General features: G+C 43.0%; 1 protein-coding gene across 2 annotated transcripts in view; it reads left to right on the top strand.

Moving 5' to 3' along the window:
- Positions 1-21,495, top strand: part of LOC111142547 (protein tyrosine phosphatase, receptor type M) — a 769,091-nt gene that overhangs the window by 654,916 nt on the left and 92,680 nt on the right. For both annotated transcript variants that reach the window (XM_022495809.1, XM_022495810.1), the window contains one exon: positions 16,827-16,914. In XM_022495809.1, coding sequence (XP_022351517.1) covers positions 16,827-16,914 — 88 coding nt within the window. The remainder of the gene's footprint in view (positions 1-16,826; positions 16,915-21,495) is intronic.

The following is a 21,495-nucleotide window of genomic DNA, read 5'->3' as shown; positions in this document are numbered from 1 at the left end:
ATCTAATGAAAAAGAAGGGCCTGGAGTCTTCAGACAGATAACACTTATGTAGCAGCAGCCAAACCTTCCTAAAAATGTTTATTTGGGGAGCCACGCAAAACCAAACCCACTTGCTGTCTCCTGGGCTGAACTTTTGCCATATTTTACAGCAGCCAATTTCACGTGACTGTACAGGCCTAACGAAGGACGTTGGAGGATAAGAAGAAAAGAGCTGAAATGTACATCTTTGGTGTCCTTGCAGAGCTGATAAACTGCTCTGCTTCCCCCAGCTTAGGCAAAACAGAAAGCAAAGAGGCCTATTGCAGAAAACTAAATTATACATAAAGTCATTAAACCTCAGCCTTCACTCCTGACTGAGGGATCGCCGCAGTCATCAGTGAGAGCTGAGGCAAAATGAAAAAATAAATAAATGAAAGACCTGCTCACATTATCCATTTCAGTGGAAATGTAATGGCTCGTAAGTTCATTTGAAGGTCTTGGGTATGTGAAAGAAGCTGCTGAAAATAAGGAAGGGGCCATACCCCGTGGTGTCCTGGGGCACTCTGAGTACATCCCGTGAACGTGACAGATGCAGGACGTAAGGACAAGGCTCTCCATCCGTGCTGCTGCTCAGATCTGCCTATTCTGAGCAGCCCCCAGCTCTCCCATCTGTGGAGGTGTTCGCTCTTTTTCTTTGGTTCTCTGCCCAGAGATGTATTTGTGTGGATGACATATACTGTTGCCTATCCTAGATCCTGGAAAATGTTCCCATTTGTCAAGGATGATCTAAATGGGAGCATTTTATAAGGATGGCTGTGCGGTAATGACCTCTCTTGGGTCATCTTCCACCAGGAGGAATAGGAAATGGAAAAGTCGGCACGTGCAAGACTTCGTAGCTTGAGGCCAGATATGGCCAGCCGAGCTGGAGAAGGCAGGAAGACCCTCTTCTGACCCTTAATTAACTGGTGGGAACCTGTAGATCGCTGCTGGCTCTCCAGCATCTCCATATAGTTCTTAATTAATTCTAGCTGCCGGAGTAGCACACAGTATATCATGACAAAATAAGCCCTACCTGAGGAGCGGGTTAATAAGCCACGGCAAGCCAACAGCCACTCTGCCTTTCATTTGATGCTGTTTGTGATAGCTGTGGCAGTGGGGTGTGTCTGCTTCTGTGAGTAGGCCTGTTTTAATCAGCATGGCCCGGGATTGCAGCATGGAGAAAGGAGGTCTCCCTACTTGCCTGAACTGTGGCTTGACTCAGAAGTCAGTCATAACAACCCTCCTTCAACCCCCCCAAAAAATATTAAGACCACGAATGTTTGCTATGAAAAAGATATGCAGAGAAGCAGAAATTGCATGGGCCTCTCCACCACCGAATGTCAGCCTGCAGAGGGAGAACCATGTTGCCAGAGCAGGTGTTCGCCATTTCCTGCACACAGGGGACTTCTCTTCCCGAAACATCCCACTTGCTTTACTCCCACCCAGTGGGCACCAATCTAGCCCCAGCATAACAACTGGCATTCCCAGGTGGTGCCCCACTGCACAGGGCACCGTGGGCAGGACAGATCCCCGGAAAGAGAATATCCCTGTTTCAGACTCGTACAGTAGCGTTCTGGCTTATACATCAGAGTCACTTCAGCTTAATATCTGTGTGTCCGTAACTGGAAGCAGTTCATGTCTAAGTATGCTAAGTGTGCTAGAACGCTAGGGCAAACAAGGGCCCCTGGCTAGAACCTCATTGTATCCCCCAGAATCGGAACATGGAAAGACCCTGACAACAGCTGTTATTGTGCCCTTACCTTGGACCTATGTTCATGTTGCTTTCCTTTCTCCCTGCTTACCTGAGCTTCTTAGCTTCTCCTGTTCCTTTCTCAGCCTTTGCTGTTATTCACTAATACAACCTTGGGCTCTGGCACATCCTGGCAGATCCACAAAGCTTCCCTTCATCCTCCCGTCTGCCCCTAGAACTGCTCTGTCCTCCTCGCATGCAGCAGGGATTACCTTCATGACAGCCAAATCAGGGAGCATGGGCCCTCCCAGAAGGTCTGCGTGGCCACTAACCACTTGTGCCATTGGGCACTCTCAGCATGGCTGGGGTGACTAGGAACGGGGCAGCAGGGCTGGAACCCCTTTGGGGGAGTTTAGGGAGCTTTCCTGGGCCATAAGTGCAGTCACTTATGTTTCAAAGAACATCGATAGGATTAGGGATAATAATCTGTATGAGATGTTATGGGTAAAGCACCTATAATCATATTTGGAACACAGCACATATGCTGCATTTGTTATCTTGTGCTATTATCAATGTCATTTAGTTTCTTCTTACTATTTTCTGTTGCTCTTGTTAATACTAGTGAGTTGATAGTTTTTTGTGATTTCACTAGGAGAATTCTTTTTTTTTTTTAATTTTTTATCTCTTTTCAGCATAACAGTATTCATTGTTTTTGCACCGCACCCAGTGCTCCATGCAATCTGTGCCCTCTCTAATACCCACCACCTGGTTCCCCCAACCTCCCACCCCCCACCCCTTCAAAACCCTCAGATTGTTTATCAGAGTCCATAGTCTCTCATGGTTCACCTCCCCTTCCAATTTCCCTCAACTCCCTTCTCCTCTCCATCTCCCCTTGTCCTCCATGGTATTTGTTATGCTCCACAAATAAGTGAAACCGTATGATAATTGACTCTCTCTGCTTGACTTATTTCACTCAGCATAATCTCTTCCAGTCCTGTCCATGTTGCTACAAAAGTTGGGTATTCATCCTTTCTGATGGAGGCATAATACTCCATAATGGATATGGACCACATCTTCCTTACCCATTCGTCCATTGAAGGGCATCTTGGCTCTTTCCACAGTTTGGCGACCGTGGCCATTACTGCTATAAACATTGGGGTACAGATGGCCCTTCTTTTCACTACATCTGTATCTTTGGGGTAAATACCCAGTAGTGCAATGGCAGGGTCATAGGGAAGCTCTATTTTTAATTTCTTGAGGAATCTCCACACTGTTCTCCAAAGTGGCTGCACCAACTTGCATTCCCACCAGCAGTGTAAGAGGGTTCCCCTTTCTCCACATCAATCTCGAAAATGGAACCAGCGTTCAGGTACTAGAGGCCGAATGGTCTCCACCCAAGATTATAGATTCCAAAAAAACATCAAGGCACCTGATAGTCAAATTGAGGAATCATAATTGTAGATATAATCTCTTGAAAGCCGCTAGGACAAAGAGGCTCCTGATTTAGAGAGGAAAGCCCATCAGAATAACGTCAGACCTGTCCACAGAGACCTGGCAAGCCAGAAAGGGCTGGCAAGATATATTCAGGGCACTAAATGAGAAGAACATGCAGCCAAGAATACTTTATCCAGCAAGACTGACATTCAAAATGGATGGAGAGATAAAGAGTTTCCAAGACCGGCAAGGCTTAAAAGACTATGCAACCACCAAGCCGACACTGAAGGAAATATTAAGGGGGGTTCTATTCAAGGGAAAAAATCCTAAGAATAGCATTGAACAGAAATATAGAGACAATCTACAGAAAAAAAGACTTCAAAGCTAACACGATGTCAATAAAAACGTATCTATCAATAATCACTCTCAATGTGAATGGCCTAAATGCGCCCATAAAACGGCACAGGGTTGCAGATTGGATAAAACGACAGGACCCATCCATATGTAGTCTACAAGAGACCCATTTTGAACCTAAAGATACACCCAGACTGAAAGTGAAGGGATGGAGAAGCATCTTTCATGCCAATGGGCCTCAAAAGAAGGCCGGGGTAGCGATTCTCATATCAGATAAATTAGATTTTAAACTAAAGACTGTAGTCAGAGATACAGAAGGACACTACATCATTCTTAAAGGGACTATCCACCAAGATGATCTAACAATTGTAAATATCTATGCCCCCAATATGGGAGCAGCCAATTACATAAGAAAACTGTTAATCAAGATAAAGAGTCATATTGATATGAATACATTAATAGTAGGAGATTTTTTTTTAAAGATTTTATTTATTTATTTGACAGACAGAGATCACAAGTAGGCAGAGAGGCAGGCAGAGAGAGAGGAGGAAGCAGGCTCCCTGCTGAGCAGAGAGCCCAATGCGGGGCTCAATCCCAGGACCCTGAGATCATGACTTGAGCCGAAGGCAGAGGCTTTAACCCACTGACCACCCAGGTGCCCCCACTAGGAGAATTCTTATGTAATCAAAATCCTTTGAGCAAAAGTTTCTTCCTTATAACTCTTCTTGGCAAAAATTCAGATCCCCTTTCAGGAATTTTCTTTGCTGAAACAACAGTCTCTGAATATTGTGTGAAAGTTCATTGTGTCTTACGACGGAGCTGCTAATGGGGGTCCACCAAGGGCTTTAGGTCTTTGTTGTTTGCATTTCAAAACTGACCCTCAAATTTACTTTAATTTACTTTCAACTCTCTTGCCTTCTCTAAAATATTGGAAGGCAGTCCTTCTAATGGCATGAAACATCTTATTTCCAGTTCAATCCCAAACCTTGTAGGCCTAAATAAAAAAATTGAACCCTGTGCCCCCCAAGGTTTTAATCTAATATGTGGTTTCTTGAATTAGGGCCAACTCTTCATTTTTTTAAGGCATCAGCAGATTCCAAATACAACTTTTGGCTGCTTCCTTTTAGCATCTGACCTTGATTCACTTAAACTAATTGTTGTCCTTTCAGCAGATTGTGATTCTTAAAAGCAACATCAACAAAAACTCTACTAAAGAACGTTAGAGGGATTTTCAGAATTCTGAGTACAGTGCCCTCCATGTGAACTGTGCCTCTTCAGGGTTACTCTTCCAATCAGAATGGTAATTTGTTTAAAACTAGGCATGAGCATATAATTTTTTAAAAACTTTTTTAGGAACCTGGCCTCAAAAATATTTAATCAAATTTAGGATGTAGGAATCTCCCAGTTTGTGACTGTCACCTACTGATTCTTTAATACCTATGGAGCTGCTTCTACGTGGCAGGTAGATGCTCATTGCGGAGGATGTGTAGAGGCTCTCTCCCCTCCCCGGCTCCTGGGGACTCATGGTCAAGTTAGAGACCGCCATCCATGCTCCCATGCCCTGTGCATTTCTGTGAAACTTCTCCGAGTTATATACATTATACTGATAACATGACAATTGTGTGGCACTTTTTAGGTACAGCCCCCTTACATGTTCTTTTAACTGAAATCCATTGGTTTTAATATTAAAAACCATCCCATTAAGTAATTTAAATTGTTATAATTCAGTAACTAACCCATGGTCACATAAGGAGTCAGTCAGAGCTGGAATTTCAACCAGAGTCTTCTAGTCCAAGATCCCATGTTCTCTCCTCTTCTGTGCCCTGTCTTGTGAGCCAAGATTGATGGTGAGTTTAGAGTCCTCCCCAAGCGTGAGATGCAAACAACCCATGTTGTATAAGGTGACTTTCTAGGAGGTCCACTGAACTACAGGGTGGGAAAGTCATTCACTACCTGTCCAGTTAGTTCTTTAGCCCTGATTCATCAGTGAGCTTTGATTTGGGGCTAGAGCAACTTCTGCCTCTCTCTCACCCAACAAAGACTCAGAAGACACCCACGCGGTAGGACCCGGCTGAAATTAACACCACTTTTTTTGTTTCCACTCCACTTACTTCTTCTATCATCTTTACCTGCACCAAGTGTCTTGACTTTCCGTATACCGTAATGATAGGAAAATTCATTTCCAAATAAATGTGTTTAAATGTATAAGAGTTAAATTTAAATCCTTAAATAAATCAGAGGAAAGAGGTAAGGGGCCAGGGAAATAGTTGACACTGGTACACAGTGATACAGATTGTGGCTCTTTCCTTCCACAGCACCACTTGCCTTCCAGATTCTTGTTTCATCTTCCCCTTCGCCCACTTGCAGCTTCCCAATCCCAGAGCATCTTAATGAGACGCTAACAGTTAGTAGGAAGTACATTCTGATGAACAAAGCGTTCCACCCGAGGTCTGTGGTAAGATGATTTTAACCAGTAATGTTTGATCTGTTTTGAGAGTTGAAGTAGCTCTCTAAAGATTCCCCATGGAGGCTGTGAGTGGCTCTGTCTCTTGGGACAGGGAATGAGGGGTGTGGTTAGCAACTTATAGAAATTTCTACCATGCCAGTATTTCTATTCTGTGCCTGGTACAGACTCATTGTTTTGACTTTGTTTGGAATCTCCTTCTCATGCCCATGGACTAGGGCTGGAGGCCAGGACTTGCCTCACGAGTAGTCTGTGGACCTCTAAAGTCATAGTGTCCCCAGTCTTCAATAAGATGATGTTTGGTAAAACATTGGTCAATAAAGAAAAATATCTAGGACTCTAATTTCATAATGGGTTATAATTTTCAATAAAATATTTTCTTTTAAGAGTAGAAATTGAACTTTTGACAGTGTAAATTGAAATGCAATTATTCTTCACTGAACTATTTGAAAAGGCATTTCTAACCTCGATTTCCAAATTTCTAAGGTAATTCTCCCTTTTAAATTTTTTTATTTTTAATTGCCATGACTTAGGTACTGAAGGAAGAGCCCGGGAATTGTGCTGATAGATTTTATAAATTAATAGATGTCAAAAAGAGAGCCACAAACCTCTCATTAAAATTTCCTTTACTGCTACACTTATTCATTTCCAAGCCTGTCATGTCTAAAAATGTATCCTTAAATATCTCAGTCACATTTGATGGAGTCAATGTGCTGTGATTTCTGAGGTGAGGACATTTTTAAACTCCCAGCTCTCCAAGAAACACCCTGGAAAGGATGTGTGACTTTTCAAGAGAGGGGCAAGAACAAAACAACAGTCGCCCCATTTGTACGTACTTTATAGAATCAGCGGAGGGAAAATATAGACCTACTAGAGGGGAAAAAAAATGGAAAGGATTATTGTCAGTGTGACAGTAACAAAAATGGCAGCAAAGTCAGTTAGGGATTTATTGCCATCAAAGCCTGAAGCTTTACAATTAGAACCTGAGCAGCAGTCACTAGCACCCAGATCGAGCCCTTACTGTGTAATAGGTGTGCTGCATGTGTGGAGTCTCTCAGTCTTCATGACCGCCATGTTGTCAGTAGGGAGTCCTGGCTGGGTATTCAAATAGGAGAGTGCCACGTGCCCAAGTGTGTTTTTAAAAAACTCACTCTGGAAGAAGTGGATTAGCCAGTGGGTAGTAAAGGGCCCAGACAGGAACCTACTGCTACCATAATGCAGGCAAAAATAAGCGGAAGTCAGCTTTTCTGTCCCAGAAAGAAAGGAGAAGCTAGATTTGTACAGAAGGATCTATTTGTTCTCTAGATGTTTTAAAGATTCCTTTTTCCTAGAAGGGACTCTTGTTCATCTCAGAAGATCTGGACACCTTTAGCCCAGGTTACCTGACAAATCACTCTTTCAAGGCAGGTGCAGAGGTAGAGGAAATTACAGTTCTGGAGAAGTATTAACATCTCAAACCCTGGCAAGATCTGCATCAGAGAGGAAATGAAATTTGCTCTCTCTGAACTGTGGGTGGCAATCCTGGAGGAAGGACCCAAAGCCAGAGTGATTTAGAGAAACCACGAAGCAATCGAATCAGATGCTTTCACCTGCTTTAAAATAAGTCAGTCATCTCATTGGGGCTATCTGTGGCAGGGCACTCACTGGCATCGCTATTTTGATAACCTGTCCAATGACTGTGGCCTCCCTGAACTTGCCAGGGTAATGTAGTGAGGACAGGGCCAGGTCCCGGTTCCAGAATCTTTGCATAATTGATTGATTTCATGATGTCCCCATGATCAAGAGGTAGGCAGTTCCTACCTCAAAGAAGTAAACTTTGACCAAGTTTTATCTATTTATCTATTTTTCTTTCCCTTCCCCTATGTTCCTCTGTTCTGTTTGTTAAATTCCACATATGAGGGAAATCATATGGTATTTGTCTTTCTCTGACTTATTTCACTTAGCATAATTCCAGTTCTTTCCATGTGGTTGCAAATGGCAAGATTTCATTCTTTTTGGTGGCTGAGTAATATTCCATTGTTCATTCATACCCTATCTTGTTTATCCATTCATCTGTCGATGGACATCGGGGCTCTTTCCATTATTTGGCTATTGTTGGACGTTGCTACTATAAACATTGTGGTATGTGTACCCCTCCAAATCGGTACTTTTGTATCCTTTGGATAAGTACGTAGTAGTGCAATGGCTGGGTCACAAGGTAGTTCTATTTTTAACTTTTTGAGGAATCTCCATACTGCTTTCCAGAATGGATGTGCCCGTTTGCATTCCTACCAGCAGTACAAAAGAGCTCTCCTTTCTCCCCATCCTCATTAACATCTGTTTTCTGAGTTGTTCATTTTAGCCATTCCGACAGGTGTAGGGTAGTATCTCGTTGTAGTTTTGATTTGTATTTCCCTGATGATGAGTGACATTGAGCATATTTTCATGTGTCTCTTCACTAAAATAGCCCCCACTTTTGAAAACACATTACCATGCATCAGTGTCTGTAATTCCATGGGTTATTGGTCCCAACTATGGTATGTTCAGCACCAGTCAGTGCTGCCCAGTTTAGCATTTTTGCCCCTTTCCCTCTGTCACTCAACTGAAGAGTATTTGTCTTTCTGGCCACTTGATCAGCGTTTTTTCAGAGTTTTTTCTGCTTCGGTACACTTGAGGGATATGTCACATCATTAGTATGAGCTTACGACTGCAGTGACTCTGAAGGTGGAAAGAGAGGGGACTTTGAAATTGGGCACATTTAAAGAAAAGCAGTAGATTGAAGGTCCCTCTGGAGCTCACATAGCTTCCCATCCCTGGGAACTCACTGTGCAGATGGTACAAAGCTATGCGTAATCAAATAGGCTTACTCCACAAAAAGTGGAAACTAGAAATGCTTGATGGCTTATGACCCACGGCCAAGGTGACTTCAGAATGCTATGTGCACAGTGCAATACAGTGGGCACAAAGCAACGTGTTCTTAGCCAGCTTTGTGGCCCAGACGGCGCAGCACAGAGTTCAAAGCCAGGTGGTGTGGGGTCCAGGGCCTAGTTTCTGCTCACGGACTACCTGATCTCAGGCAAGCCACATCATGCCTTTGATCCTCAATTCCCTTATCTGTGCAATAGGAATAAAGAGACTTACCTGAGAGATCTTCAAAAACCCCATAAGCCTGTATTTTTCAACAGGAAATATATGACATTGCTGTGAAAAGTCACTCATTCAGAGGCATATTCAACAGACTGTAAAACATGCTCTAAAGCCCAGCCAAATGTCGGGGGTGGGTGGAGGCTGTTTCTGGGCATGAAAAGATCATATAATATTTTCAGGCTGCAAATCTCAATTTCATGATCAAAAGAGAGAGCGATATTAGGTACAGAAGTACAATATGAGTATTGCTGAGATCATCACATGCCTGGATCGTCTTGCAAAATAGAAAAGTCCTGCAAAATTTGGGATGGACTAAGTTTCAGTAAAACGCAGCCATTTGAAGTACTGAAATCGATTAGCAGCCTTTAAAAATACCGAACAATGTTCACATTTAGATTTCAGCTGATTTAGGCATCACACGGTTTGTGTGTCTTTGCTCCGCCCCCACGTCTTTTGCCCTTAAAGCATCACTCGCTCCCTCTGGCTGCCTCTCCCCAGGACACTGGCTAACGACGGTGACTGAAGACCACACTGGGGAAGATCTTGGGGCCACCTTCCCATCGGCACTCCACCCTGTGGCCCATCCGGCAATTTTAGGTGTCTTCAGCTGTCTTAGTACGATAGCAATAAATAGTTTATATGGCCCCAATAAAATGCAGCCCCTGAAGGAACCAGAAGAAGAAGAATGTGCCGAAAACAAAGTTCAGAGACTTTGCATGCCCCAGCAAGTTCATCTCCCATCTTCCAGGGTGATGGCTTTAGTCATTTTATGTGCCCAGTTTTATTCATAGGAGAAAGGGAGGAAAAATTCCATTTCAGAAGCTTCTAAAAAAACTTGACCCTGCACTGCCTAGAAATATACTGTACATTATGTGCAGTCTTGACCTGCATCCTTTCCTTCCTGGAAGCTTTTCTGTTGAATAGGATTTTTTTTTTTTTTTTTTTTTTTTGCTCCTTTTTTAATATCTAGGAGCTGGAGCATTTGTAACAGACTGCATCATTTTGGAGTGACGTTCTCTCGAGGTGGGCAACTGAGATGTATAATTATATCCCATGGAAAATGATAGTGGTGTGTGGGCTGGGGGAGGAGGTTATTGGATCACAAAAACATGTTTCCCATTCAGAAAAAAATGACTGTATGCAGGATGTTCAATTTCCTTCTGCTCCGTGCCCATGGAGAGCCCAGCGTCTTAAAGTGGAGAAGTCATTGGTATTCACTGGAGCTTGCCTGGTTTCATTTTTATTGTTTCTGAGACTTATTACTCTTTCTGAGTAGTTCCCCAGGTTTGCTGCCTTTTCTCGGTATATGTGAGCTAAGGTAGTCAGAGGAAACACTTTAATTACATTTTAAGTGGAGTCAAAGCATAAGTATATTTATGAAAATTCTAACAGAAGGTGCAGTGAGACCATTAACTTAAATCCCCAAAATACATGAAATGTGTTTTCATAATAAAAAGTCCATCGTTGGCATGTTAAATTGTATCTGCATATTAAAAATCAGCGCTAAACACTAAATATTGTCTTAATGTCCATATTGTATTTTAAATTCCTCTTATGAAAAGTGTCCTGGGAGCGTGGGCTATCATCGTCAGTCTCCCAAGCTTGTCGTTATGTGGCTGCCCCAAGGATACAAAATCACTGGTTGCTACAGGATGATTGTAGCCGTTCTTCCCTTACCCATCACACTGGCTCTCTCTCGGACCTCTTTTGCGAAAACACGCCTGTGCTTTGGCTGAATTTGAATTTAGTGAACCTGCTCATAACCATCAAGCAAAAACTACGAGATAAGAGATGAAGGAGTTGGAGGTTGTACTTCCACTTGAATATAAGGGTTTGTCTGAGACACAGGGAAATGTAAGGGGCAGTAAGCAGAGAACCCCTGCCTTCCCCAGACAGATGCCAGATATTGACATGTGCTTAGGAATCCTCTGTTTCCTTCAAGGAATGGAGCTCTTTTTTTTTTTTTTTTAACGTGTGCTGTATTAATAGTTTCAGAGGTAGAGTTCAGAGATCGACCAATTGTATGTAACACTGTTCATTACATCACGTGTTCATTACATCAAGTGTCCTCCTTAATGCCCATCAATCAGCTACCCCCTCCCTCCACTCCCCTCAGTCTGTTTCCTGTGGTTAAAAATCTCTTTTGGTTTTTCTCCCTCTCTGATTTCGTCTTGTTTTATTTTTCCCTCCCTTCCCCCATGATCCTCTCTTCTGTTTCTTAAATTCCACGTATCAGTGAAATCATGTGATAATTGTCTTCCTCTGATTGACTTATTTCACTTAACATGATAACCTCTAATTCCATCTACGTCATTGCAAATGGTTAAGATTTCAGGTTTTTTGATGGCTGCATAGTATCCCATTGTATATACATATATATACACCACATCTTCTTTATCCATTCATCTGTCATTGGACATCTGGGTTCTTTCCATAGTGTGGCTGTTGAGGACATTGTTGCTATAAACATTAGGGAGCAGGTGCCCCTTCAGATCACTATGTTTGTAAGGAAATGGAGTTCAGTTTTCTCAACACTAGGAAAATTCAAAACCTTGTTGACTTTACTTTCAACAAATCTGATAAGAACAGCCCTTCTCTAGATACCGCATAAAATATGTGGCGATAACTCATGGTCCCAAAAATATTGGTTCAGAGTAGAATTCTTCTCAAAACATCAGGCAATTTATGTAATTTTAAATGGACACATAAAACCTTTGACTGTCTTAAAGCTTTAAAAAAAAAAAAAAAGGACAGCTAAAGAATCTTACCCAAAGAAAAATACACAGAAGAAAGTCACATAAAATGTATGTTGATTTGCTTAATTATTAAACACTATTTAAATACCTATATGAGTTGATGGATGGTAACTAAGCATGCAGCAGGAATCATTTCACATGGTATGTAACTCAAGCCATTTTGCTGTATTCCTTAAACTTATACAGGGCTGTATATCAAGTATATCTCAGAAAAAGTGGAAAAAGAAAAAAATATTTAAAAGCCAAAAGTTACATGAAATAGGACATAATAGAAAGATTGCATAACCAAATTACTTAATTTTAGTGAGATGTGTTTCACTGGTGGGTTTATCAGGAACTAACTGTCCATCTCATGGTCTGCCGAGAGAGAGAGAGAGAGAGAGAGGTGGGTCATAAGGCTCACCTAAGGTCAAAAAGGCTCAGTCTAAGGGAACCTGGGTGGCTCAGTGGGTTAAGCATCTGCCTTCAGCTCAGGTCATGATCTCAGGGTCCTGGAATCAAGTCCCACTATCAGGCTCTGGGCTCAACGGGAGGCCTGCTTCTCCCTCTCCCTGTGCCCCTGCTTGTTCTCGCTCTCTTGCTCCTCACTCTGTCAAATATATAAATGAAACCTAAAAAAAATAAAAATAAAAAAAAAAAGCCTCAGTCTCTTGGGAGAGTGGGGAGTAGAGGTAGTAAGTATGTCTGCTGCATCAGAGTCACGTGTCTATGCCAAGCCTCCCTGTGGGCCAGATAGGAAAAAGTATTCTATAGCCTCAATGAGGTGTATTCCTGCCTTGATGATGATTCTTATTTAGAATTCCTAAACCTGGAAAACAGGGGCTCACAGTGTGGAACACCTCTGTATCATGTCATAGTCTCTTGGAATGCCCAATGGCTCTAGAGCTGTAGATAAAGTTTCATTTTCTTTTTTTTTTCTTTTTTTTTTTTTAAAGATTTTTATTCATTTGACAGACAGAGATCACAAGTAGGCAGAGAGGCAGGCAGAGAGAGAGGAGGAAGCAGGCTCCCCACCAAGGAGAGAGCCCAATGCGGGGCTCGATCCCAGGACCCCAGGATCATGACCTGAGCCGAAGGCAGAGGCCTTAACCCACTGAGCCACCCAGGCGCCCCAAAGTTTCATTTTCTAACTAGAAATGTAAACAGGCAATGTATGGTTACAAAAAGCTATAACATTTAAAACTGGGTCCATGTTAGAAAATAAAAAATACTTATCACCATAACAAAAGGAAACAAAAGCCAAGTTAGTCAGTCCAGAGAGCCCTTGTTTCCTCTCTCTGTGCTCCCCATAGGTATATTACTTATTTTCCAAGCCAAAGATAAGGACATGTGGTTCTAATAATTGCAAATGTATTCATGGAGAGATTAGCTATATAATTGCATACAGACCTGTTCCAGAAAATGCAGGACCCTGTCACAATGTCCATAGGGAGTCAGGGAACCATGGATGGCACTAGTCATTTCATCTTTTTCTTGGAGCAGCTCTTTTTGTTGTGTTTTATTTTGCTTTTAAGAAAAAAATAACATTTTGCCGCTTAAACGTAACTCACGTAATTCCTGGATAGGGAATTGGGAAGAGTCATAGCAAGAATGCCCTCCCATTTCTGTTCTGCTGCTGCTGCTTCCCTGCCATGATCCCATTATCCTATGAGATAAGAAAATTTCCTGTTTCGTAAAAGTAATCAACAGTTAATTGAAGTTTACTTGACATCTCTCGTATTCTCTTGTTGCAAACCTTCATTTAGAGAGAAAGAGATGTGATCGGGTGTGGAAAGCAGTTGCTGCCCATGTGTATTTAAGTAGATGTAACACTGTTTCCCCCTTGGAAGTCTTTGACAGGGGAGGGGTGGTACAGAAAGAGAAGTGGATTAAGAGTCAAAAAACATGGAGGTCTGACCCAGGCCTGTGCGTTATGAGTTGGTGGTGTTCCTTCTGCACCTGGTGTCCCTGAGTTTTTAGAGTAGGGAGGCATCCCTCCATGCCTGACCACTCTCGGGAGCTGAGGTTGAGACAGTGGCCTTAATAAGTGCACCGTAATAAGGGCTTCAAGTTGGAGAGCACTTGGCCCCACCTTATAAAAACATGCTCTGAGCTATGTGCCCTGCTCCAATGGAAAGGGAACGGTAATCATTGCATTGTTGGTTTCTTTCTGTTTCTTGGTCACCAGTTACGTAAGAACAATGAGATTAAAATAACTATTTATAAAAGCAAGGGCTGTCATGGGGCACCTAGGGGAGCTCAGTAGGTTGAGTGTCTGGCTCTTGGTTTCGAATCAGGTCATGATCTCAAGGTCCTGAGATCGAGCCCTGGGTTAGCCTCTGTGCTCAGTGCAGTCTACTGGAGCCCCCACTTTCTCTCTCTTTCTCTCGCTAAAAATAAATCAATAAATCTTAAAAAATGAATAAATAAACATTTTAAATAAATAAATACAAACACGTTAAAACAAGAGTATAGTATCGGAAGGCCTGAGGTTGTCCCAGATGGTAAAGAAACAGCTGTGGTGTGCGTATGGTCCTCATAGGAGAGCATCTTCTTTTTGGGGAGGGAGGGGATTTGTGTGGCTTTGCCTCAGGTGACCTGGGATCATTATCTTTGTTAGATAAGTGCCTCTCTCCCAGTCCACTGTTGATACCCCCACCCCCCGCCTCTCTCTCTCACACACACATACAGACACACACTCATACACACACGCCCTGTGATAGTGTTCATTGGCGGCCATGGATTCTCCTGGAAAACTTCAAGGCCCCCCACAGAGGCCGTTCCCTTCTTCATCTTTCTACAAAAAAACAAAACCCAAGAACTTTCAGACGGGTAGAAAAGGCAGAGGGAATTGAAATTGGCAATTACATCACAACACACTCAAAGGAGAATTAAATTGTTATGAGGGCAGTCAGATAATAGTTATTACTCAACTGTAGAATGATTGTCATTCATAGAGTAACAGAGACACTATTCAGAAAAAGAGTATGACTCTAAAAGCCCCTGAAGCTATTTTTAGATGCATATTTCATAGCAGAATAGAAGTTCCATATCTGAATAAATCCTTTATCATATGACGGTCTTGTTCTTGAGGGAATTAACGAATGATTTTTACTGCTAGTATTTCTATTGACTTAATTTATTAATAACCTGAAAATGGTTTTTTCCTATATCTGTCCTGCATCGTGCAGTATTTACCCTTCAATTAGCCACATATGGTGTGACCCTATTCATAGAGCTATATAGTACATCTGATCCTGGTCTGCTGCCGTGTTTTCTTAAAATGATAAATATAATATAAAAACTATTATGGTAATAAAGTATTGAGGATGACCATGACTAAGATACCTTAAATTAAGACAGGCAATTTAAAACTGTAACACTTATGTTCACAGTGTTATTTTTTTCTCTCTTGCCTGTCATGAAATGGGGCGGGCCGGTCTCTTCCTGCTTTGTTGCATGGAGGGACTGGTCCCAGCGGCGCAGACCTGGGACAGAGCTCTCTTCCAGCCATTCTGTGATGGGCACTGAGCCATATGGTCACAGCAGAACCAATACGCATCAGGTCATGGAAAAGGTGTGGACTTCACAAACTGTACATAGGCAGATTTTCCAGGTATTTGAGCCCCTCACACACTTAAGCTGCACAAGTAAAACTTTGAGACCACCACCAAACACTGCAATCGCTCAATCACTTAATGAAGAATTACTGGATTCCTACCATGAGGCATAGGCTCTACCCAGACAACAGTGACAACCACGCAGTCCCTCTAAAGTCTCAGGGGGTTTCCAGGCTGGTGACAGAGACACTAGAATAAGCTGAGCACCGTGCATGGCATGGTCAGGTCCTGTGCAGTAGGCCAGTGGTGAGACTCTCTTGTGGGGTCTGAGAGCAGGTGTGTCCTACCCACTGCAGCAGTAGTCATGCCACTTAACTAATGAGCCACAGCTGGAGCCATAGAAAGAGATAATAAATAGGTTCTGTTGAACCACAGACTAATCACTGAATATTGGTAATGGTTGGAAATGGCCAAGATGGCCAAACAATATAAGAGAGACAGGAATTAGGGGCTTTAGTTGGAAAGAACTTGAAAAACCATCCTGGGCATGTTTGAGTGTGTGAGTTCCTGACACCATGTCCTCTGGCCCTAAAGTAGCTCAGAATGGTGCCCTCTTCATCAGCTCTGCCTTCGTTGTCTACTTCCTCTTCCTCTCATCTTCTCTCCCAGTTGGTACCAAGAAGTATAAGAGTAGCCATGGCAAAGACAAGAAGTCAGTTTGACTAACTGCTTCTTGCTTCCATCCTTCTTCCCCTCACCTTTTATATAATTGGCTACACAAGGATAAAAGGGAATGTGAACCAAAATGGAAATAAAAGTCCCAGCTTTTTTTTCACCTGTCAACTGATACCAAAGGACATTTTCATTATAACTTGAACAGAAAAAACATATATCTGACTAATAACATGAAGATTAAAGATCCTGGGCATAATAATGTCAAATCCTTAAATAAATGGACATATAAGCTCCATTAAAAATGAAGAGAAAACCCTGGCAGAATTTATTACAGGATTTTAGCCTTGAAGGCATGAAGTCATAGCTTCCCTACCTTCACAGTTTCAACCAAAAAATCACCTTCTTTCAGTTAGCAATTAGGTAGAAAAATGATATCTTTGTATCTCTTAAGAGAGTATTGAAAAATGGCAATATAATTAAGAAATTGAGAGGAATGTTAATTTTTTCTGTATTAAAGTCGGATAGAGTGAGCACCACCATTTTTATGGACTATACGATAAATTACAGGTTCACTCTCCAGCCCCCATCTATGTGTATAACATATTAAGTAAAGGAAAACAAGGTATTTAATCCTTCCTCTCATTCCTGTGAACACCCTTTTCCCTTCTTGACCCTTGCCGTACATTTCTTAAAAACATCCTCCATCCTTAAGATCCTGTGTTTACTGCACCAAATTGTAATTCTTTGTGTCACTTTTCTCTTTTTTCCAGAGCTTCTTTGAAGGACAGTCTGCACCATGGGACTCCGCGAAGAAAGATGAAAACAGAATGAAGAACAGATATGGGAATATCATCGCATGTAAGTGTTGACAGTGTAATTGTGCTGTGGTATAACTTTCTTTTCTGCATCTGCTAAGATTGACCACCAGCCTCACGCAGCGAGAATTTACAGTGCAATTACCGCCTTCATCCTTCTGGAAAAGCTGGTGTTATGCTCGTATTAAAGAAAGGGAAAACTACCTAAGTACCCCCACTACGTCAATGTGTCTTGCTGTGGGGCTAGTTTTACTTTCAGATTTAAGGTTTGGGTAACATAGGTAATGCTAAAATGCTGAGAAAGAAAAATGCATTTTAGGAGTAAACATAATAGTCCTAATATTTCCCAGCTGCTACACGGGAATGAATGGAAATAATGATGTGCAACATGCCTTAATGCGAGGGGCTCAGAGTTCTCAGCGAGCATTAACTCATTAATCCTCTAGACACTTGGGTTACGTAGGTCAGTAATGGCCCCATTTTAAGGACAGGAAACTGAAACTCAGAAGTTAAATGATAGTCCCTGTATCACAACGCTCATTAGCAAAAGAGGGAGGATTATATCTCAGAAATTCCCAGTTCCTGTGAAGCTGAATGTTACCAATCCATAATGCCTCAGACGGTTTTTAAATTGAGCCCAACCTCATTAATGTTCCATAACGATGCTGAGACACCTGGTAGATTGATGACCCTCCTTCTCCCCGGGCCGGAGCCATCCATCCCCTGCGTTAAACTGCTCCAAATCACACGGGACTGCCCCCAAGGTTCTGACAGTTACCAACAGAATTAATACGATTTCTGAAGATACATAAATTCAAACAAACAAACGAACAAACAAACAATGTGGGAATAGAGTGGGAGAGCTTGGAGTTCCTCTTGTCTTACTGCGATTGAGAGAGCAAATGGGAAACTTTTGGGTAGTATGGATTGTGAAAGTGCAGTGAAATTCTATTTGTCTGAGTTAACATTTCTTGAAGGACAGGAGAGACCACCGTATCAAAGTTTCTGTGATTGTAGAGGTATTCCCTTCCTATGTCATCCGAAACGGTAGCCACACGCACCCCGTGAGCACTTGAAATGAGGCTGGTGCCACTGAGAAGCTGAGATTTAAAATGTATTTCACTTTAATTACTTTGAATTTAAATAGTACATGAGACAAGTGGCTGCCACTGTTGGACGGTGCAGATGGACAGTGTGTTTGATTGTCAACAAGGAGGGAGTGGGGTTTGCACATCATAGGAGCGAACCATCCTGACTGTGCATGGGCTTGCCCTGTTCTCCCTCTGGCAGCTCCTAAGTCCCAAACATGGTGTTGCAGGTGACAATTGCTAGCTTCGTGTTTTGTCTGTTTATTGACTTAGCAGTTCAGGTGGTCGTGTCAGGGTCCTTGTTAGTCAAAATATGCTTCCCTAAGATCTAAGGCTTCATTGCCCCTCAGTGGATTCCGTCAACACCGTGGAGCACCAGACACGGGGCCCACAGTGAGGATCCCACGGTGACAGGGATGCATGTGCCCCACCAGCAGGACAAGGCAGGGTGGGCAGGTAACAGAGCACTGTGACGCCAATCCCATGAGGTGACACAGCCCCGGGCTGGAGTTGTGTGTGCAGGACCATTGGGCTCAGGGAAGGAGAACCTGACTTCTCGCTGGAGGATGGTCCTGGGAGGAATTGGTTGACCAACAGAGATCTCTCCAAGTTCCTTCATGTCTCTGGGAGCTGCTAAAGCTTTGCACTGTTAGAAGGATCCGGATTTCTCATCATGGCTTCCAGGGATCTCTCCAGGAGTTCACTCAGCACTGCAGCAAGCTCCAAGGGGGTCCGCAATGTAAACTGGGGAGTTCCCAGCATGCCCTGGGCCTCCCTCCATACCAGGTTGGAAGGGGCTGTTGGGGAGCCTTTGTCCTATAGTCCCCCTCCCATCCCAGATGTGGGCCTCCTTGGGCACGCACAGAAGCCAGTGTCAATGAAGGCAATTATCAGTGTGCTCAGAGCTGCGACGGCCTTTGCTCAGTAGAACTCTCAGCCTGCTCCTTCCTGAAGCCAAGTTCATTACCTGCGCTTGGTGGGCACTTGAGGAATATTTCTGAAAGATGAATGAAAAGAAATAATAAAAGCTAGCATTTGTTGAGCACTTCCTCTGTGCTAGATGCTACTATAAGCACTTGGCACGTGTTAACTCACTCTCTCCCATGAAATAGGTTACCTGGTGGTTTCTGTCGCACAGGGGAGGCAGGTAAGGCATAGAGAAACGTTACAGGGTCCATAAAGGTGGAGGCAGGATTCCAACCCACGAACTGCTTTCATAACCACTGTGCCGTGCACGGTTGGACTGTTGGTCCCTGCCGGCTTGCTATGGTGCCTGAATTTTTCTCCCTTAGCATCGTGGTCTGCGGAGGCAGGTGTAGGTGACAAGAAGCAGCTGGTAGAGACTTTGGCCCTACCCCCCTTCCTCTGACCCCTGCGGACCCCTGTAGAGAAATTCTCGAGCTGCCACTGCTCAGGGTCTCCTGCAGAAGCTCTTTGTTCACGACTTTTGTCGTCTATTGTCTGAGAAGGATGGGGGGGGCAGGGTTTCCTGTAGGGATTAGTTGTTAACCTATTATTAATTCTCCCCTAGCTCAAAATGGATGAACAAGATGTCAGAGGACATTTAATAATGATCTGGGTGTGAGAAGGGCAGTAGGCAGCAAGACTGCCTGCATCCTGCCTGGTCTGGAAGAACTCTGATTGTTGTTAGCTGGAAAAAAAATCACATCTTCTCTTCTCATTTCTCCTGTGTTGCTCTTTACTCTTCAGCTTAGCGGATTCCGAGGTTATTTAAAAATTTTTAAAGAAATCAATATCTGGAAGCCTCAAGTTCCAAATGATGAGCGGGTAGGCAGTAGCAGGCACCATCTCGCTCCCTAATTGTTAGCACGACTCTGCACAGCAAGACAGGCCCTGACAGACAGGGTCTCTGGGCTCCATTTCTGGGTGGTTTGCCTGGCTGTACCCAGGCTGATTTCCTACCTCTCACCTGCCTTCCATCTTGTTCCCTCCCAGTCGTTCAGTGTTTCTTCGTCTGGTTGCATTGTTTGTTCTTATGCTTTTCTAAAGACCACATTGAAAAGACACTTCTGTGCCCCAGCTGCACCAGCATCCAGGCTCCCATTCTTCCTTCTCAGTTGCTGTGGCATTTGGAACCCAGTCTCTGTGCTCACGTGTTATCTTCTGCTTTTTTCCTTGTATGTTTTTTATGTATCAGAATTATTCTGCTCTACTTTGTATTGAAGTCTAGCTGACACACAATGTTACCTTAGTTTCAGGGATATCACGGAGCGGGTGGACAAGTCTGTTCATTCTGCTTTGCTCACAGGATGATTTCATGTACTAGGTACATACGAAATAATCACTGAAATCTACGTTCCTGGAGTAGTTCTAGTATTTAATATAGGATCATTAGCTATAGTCATCATACTGTACATGAGCTCTCTAGACCGATTTATCCCACAGAATGGCAACTTTGTATCCTTTGGTCAACATCGCCCCAGGTCCCCCACCCACTCCTGGAATCACCCTTAGACTCTGCTTCTCTAGGTCCCACTGTTTTAGGCTCCCTATATAAGTGAAATCATGTAGGATTTTTCTTCCTGTGTCTGTCTTACTTCATTTAGCATGATGCCTTCGAGTTTCCTCCGTATTGTGGCAAATTCTAATCTTTTCTTCTAGTTTTCTGTTGTTTTCGGAAATCCCTCTAGAACTGTCTGTGATATGCCAGCATAGAGCCTTGTACAGAATTACATAAATTACATAAATTCTGTACAAGGCTCTATGCTGGCATATCACTTAGGCCTCCTCCAGACAATTATTAATGCTTTTTAAGTGGGGTATCCAAATCCTTAGACACCACCGGCATCTACCCCAGCTAGTAGGGTAAGATTGATACTACCCATGGGTTGCAAAAACACCACAGCTGTTGCCTTGAATCCCAGAACCGCCCTGGGCCGGCTCTCACCCAGCCTTAGTCAGGCTCGCAGTCCTAAGGAGTGGCGCCATGTCGGTGTGAGTGCCCCAGGTTGTTCTGATGAATCATTTCATTCAGGAGCTGCTTCATTTGAGACTCTCTATGTGTCTTTACTTCCAGCAGTAAAAATAAATCTTCAGTATTGTTAGAGTGGTGGACGGATTTGAGATAGAAAGAATAAAAATGCTTATCCAAATCCCGCTTATGTATGCACCCACGTCAGTTTATAGGCATGGGGAGGTGTTTAACCATCTCCCTCCACCCTAAAAACTGATGTGATTGTGGAAGAGTTGGTTATTGTACCTGCGAAGCCTACTTCATAGCACTTAGGCCTCAGGAATGACCACCAGTGAGAAGAAGGAATTGGGGGGTTCAGTCAGCGTATCTTAGAAATCCTCCTTAGTGCTTTTTCAGAGAACATGGGAAGTGTTGGTAACGATCACATTCATTGTTTTGCAATATCATTTGCATATAAAATGGTTTTAATGGTGCTTAAAAACTGTTTATTGGCTTTTGCTCTTAAGTAAGTTAAACTTTTCCCTTATTTACATTATAAATTTGCTGAGCTAGTCCTTTGCAAAAAAAAACAAACACCCCCCTTCACCACACCACAAAAACA

Source organism: Enhydra lutris, unplaced genomic scaffold, assembly GCF_002288905.1.
Source record: "Enhydra lutris kenyoni isolate GAN:26980312 unplaced genomic scaffold, ASM228890v2 scaffoldscaffold8, whole genome shotgun sequence".
NCBI lineage: Eukaryota > Metazoa > Chordata > Mammalia > Carnivora > Mustelidae > Enhydra > Enhydra lutris.
The sequence above is the reverse complement of the archived record's forward strand: the minus strand, read 5'-3'. Positions and strand labels throughout refer to the sequence as shown.